Source organism: Orycteropus afer, unplaced genomic scaffold, assembly GCF_000298275.1.
Source record: "Orycteropus afer afer isolate SDZICR_OR568_19922 unplaced genomic scaffold, OryAfe1.0 scaffold00067, whole genome shotgun sequence".
Lineage (NCBI taxonomy): Eukaryota > Metazoa > Chordata > Mammalia > Tubulidentata > Orycteropodidae > Orycteropus > Orycteropus afer.
This window is the reverse complement of record NW_006921654.1, coordinates 11,392,176-11,395,961: the sequence shown is the minus strand read 5'-3', so window position 1 is coordinate 11,395,961 and position 3,786 is coordinate 11,392,176. Positions and strand designations below refer to the sequence as shown.

General features: G+C 54.5%; 1 protein-coding gene across 1 annotated transcript in view; it reads right to left on the bottom strand.

The window, feature by feature from the left end:
• The window catches only part of ZNRF1 (zinc and ring finger 1), a 102,864-nt gene extending 101,096 nt beyond the window's left edge, over positions 1-1,768 (bottom strand). The window contains 1 exon segment of the mRNA XM_042780865.1: positions 1,345-1,768. Within this exon segment, the coding sequence (XP_042636799.1) occupies positions 1,345-1,768 (424 nt within the window).
• Positions 1,769-3,786: the final 2,018 nt, after the last annotated feature.

The following is a 3,786-nucleotide window of genomic DNA, read 5'->3' as shown; positions in this document are numbered from 1 at the left end:
GAGGATTCAAACGTCCTTCTAGTGATGCAAAAGGCATTTTCGAGTGTTCCTCTGAATTATTTTCTTCAAAAAAATCATTTTACAAATTGAAGTTTATAGAATTGGGGGAAGGGAGCAAAACCAGTTTGCTTCCAAAAAAAAAAAAGGATTCAAACAGATCCTATTTCACAACAGCTAGAAGAGCGAGCCAACAGATAAATCCTCCATCAAGTGTCCTCAAGGGCAGGTGCAGTCTTTACCCTGAACAATAATCTCAATGTTCGCAACTCTCCCAAAGGTGTCTGAACATATAACTTATTCACTCTGACTTGTCAATCAGCAAACACTGGCCCCACACCCATTTTGGCCAATTTTCTAGAAGCTCAACCTGGCGTCTCAGGTTAGCAGAGCAGACAGACCTGTTTTCCTCCAGTAGTGACAGCCAACTCCAGCCTGGGAAATCCCCCTCCAGCCTTTTGCTGGCCTGTCACCAGAGGTTCATAGAATGAATTCGTGCAGATTCTTTGAATCTTCCTTTTCTCCTGTCATGTGCCAACAGCCAGGCAAATAAAATGCCTCCTTGTCACGCTCTCTGTTACAAAAAGACGCAGATTCACAGGGACAGCAAGCTCTTAGCATGGAGGGGAAGAAAAAAAGATGGAGGGAAGCGAGAGGCCCTGAGTTGAGCCTTCTGCATGCAGTACCATGACCAGAGCCCAAGTCCTGCAAAGGCTCCAGAGGGAGGCTCCTGGCTGGGCCGTCCATACAGAAGGCCACACCTGTCTGTGCCAGCAGCTTGCCGGCTGCTCCAATTTCAACAATTCAAACACACCTCCAGCAGGGTGGCAAAACTGGGCAGCCCCCTCTCCCAGTAAGGGTGAGAGTCTTAATCCAAGAGCACTTGCCCCCAATTATATTTCTTTTCACACTCTTTGCTTTGTTTGGGAGACACTGCTTGGTCAAATAGGCTCCCTCTCTGTCAATGGTGAGGAAGGCACAATGCTGCAGTGCCAGAAAAGAAGCACCCACGCTGACTTGCTAGAAGCCAGACAAAACCTCTTCTGAGAATTCTGATACCAATAAAGGGACTCTAGGAGGCAGGTTTCACTCTGCCCATCCAAGAGTGAACAGTCCGAAGCCACTCGGCTCCAAGCCTCGCAAAAAAAAAAAAAGCTGTTTTCTAGAGGGTGGGTATCCTATTCATCCCTCGGCATCGGCATCAGTATCGGCAACCAAAGGGAAGCAGACAGATCCAGGTCGTGCACTCTGAATCCAAACCTTTGCAAGCGAGTGAAGATCTGGGGCACCACGGCGCGCCCTCCCTTGCGCTCCACCCTCCGAGGCCTCCACCTCCCGCGGACTCACCACTGTGCGAGCTGAACCACCTGGGTGCGATGTGCAGAGGTAGAGCATCCGCCAGCGAGGCTCGGGAGCCCAGGTACAGCATCCCGTCTCTATGGTGACCGCCGCCTGTCTCCTGGTAACCATTGCCATGGGCATAGGTGGAGTCGGACGCGGACCCTCCGCCGCCCGGTGCCCTCTCGGAGTCGCCGGTCCCCCGGGAGGCGGGGGTGTACAGGCCAAAGGACACCCCTCCGGCAGTGCTGGGGTCCATGCCCATGCCCGCCACAGAGCTGACGGAACGGCTGCGCAGCCCCATGGCCCCGCCGCCTGCCCGGTAGTGGCCAAAGTGGGGCGCCCCTCCCGGCGGGGGCACGGCGCTGTCATCGGTGGAGACCCCCGGGAAGGGGCCCCGGGAGCGCGCCGCCGTGCTCTGCTTGCCCCCCATCCTAGCCCAGACCCCGATGGGGCGGGAACCCGAAGGCCGAGACCCTCCCCCACTTCTCAGCAGCGGGGGAAGGATTGGGCCAGCATAAAGGGGGAGGGAGTAAAAAAGGAGGCCGTGAGGGGAAAAGGGGGGAAAAAGGGTGAGAGAGAAGAAAACCTGCGGGGCAGAAGACGCAGGCGGGCGGGGATCCCAAACTAAGAATTTAAAATCATCCAAGCCAAACGCATGTTTCCCCTCAAGGTCCAAGGAGGCGCAGTCCCGCTCGGGCTCCGCACGCCACAGGCCGCCCCCGGGTTCCCGAAAGCCAGGGGAGCCGCAGGGAGGGAAGGAGGAAGGGAGGCGGCGGGCGAGCGGGCGCAGGGAGGCGCCGGGGTGGCCGCCCGCCCGGGAGGAGGCGGCAGAGGAGGGCTGGGGGCGCCCGGCGCGTTCCCCGTCTCAGGACGCCGCGACCATGGACGGCGGCCGGGACCCCTCCAGGCCTCAAGGAGGCCGCGGCGCTGGGCGGCCAGGCGGGGCTCTGGAAGCCGCGATCGCGTCGTGTCGCGCTCTCGCTCCAGCCGCCGCCGGCTCCGCCAGCCGCGCCGCCCCGCTCGGTCCCGGGCTGCGCTCGCCGGCGCTCCTCGCCGCCGTGGAGACAATGGAGGGCAGTAGAGCGCAGGCGCGGCCCGCGCCCCCTCCCCCACTCACCCCCCCGCCGGCTTAACCCTTTCACCACTCCTGCGGCGCCCGGGCAGCTGACGCCCAAGAGATCTCCACGCACCCATACCCCTCGCTGTCCAGTGACCTGCGTAGCCTGAGCTTCAGGCCGTCAGGAATAGATACAAGACGTCTTTTCGAAGCAAACACTCTTTAAGGCTAATGATTCAGGGGGCATCATAATATATGGGGGGAGGGGCGGCGACGGTTCAAGGAGGTGGAACGGAAACCCGAAGAGGAATGAAAATTGCTCAATCTGACTACCTGATTGTGAGGGTCACTGGTCAAACTCCCCTCTAGCAAAAATTTGCCCCCACAGCACCCTCTGGTGGACATGTTGTCTATCCTGAGCGTCCCCATCCCCTTTTTCGGCTTTATCCTCACACCAGGGACCCCTCTGAACATCAAGAAGTGTGCACTTTAGGTTGTGGAAGTTTGGTTCGAATAGCACACTGGGGTACTTGTGGCTCTCGGGTTCAGAGAAGAGTAGATTAAAAAAAAGTTTGTGCTTAAGCAAATCGGCACATGAACAGGATAAAGTGAAAAGATACTTAATGTAGTTCCATGGAGCTGGGTTATAGTCCATGGAAGGACCCCGTTTTGTGTGCCATATTTCCGCATGCACTACAAGGCCTGGAGCACAGCAGGTACTTAATATGTATTTGTTGACCAAGCCCTCAATTCGAATCTGAGAAACACCTTTTAACCTCTCTCCTTATGTTTCTCACACATCCACATTCATTCATTTATTAATTAATTCATCAACTATTTTCCAAATGCCCTGTGATAAGTGCTGGCTATAGGCATCAACCAGGTCTAAATGTCCCCAGATAATTCCAAACCAAGGAGCAAAGGTGTATATACATATATCAAAAGGAAACCAAATTTCATGGGACATCCCCGTTGATTGGCCTAATGCTGTTAAGTGTTCCTGTTCTAACCCCTAGTTGCATAGTTCCTGGGGTCTTAAAAGTTCACAAGTGGCCATCCAGGGCACAACAGCTGGTCTCTATTCACCTGGAACAACAGAGGAATGAGAGTCAGGAATAGGAGGAGGATACAGAATGTGTGATTAATTGCCCCCATGAACAACCACCTCCTTTGCCATGAGACCAGAAGAACTGGATAGTGCCAGGCTACCATTACTGAACATTTTGATGAAAGATTCCATAGAAGAATCCTGATCACAGAAGAATCAAGTGGAAAAATCCCAAACAGAATTTCAAATTCTCATGGACTCTAGACCTTCTGGAGCCATGGAAAGTGGATAAACCCCTGAAATTATTGCCTTGAGATCATCTTTAAATCTTAAAAAAAAAAAA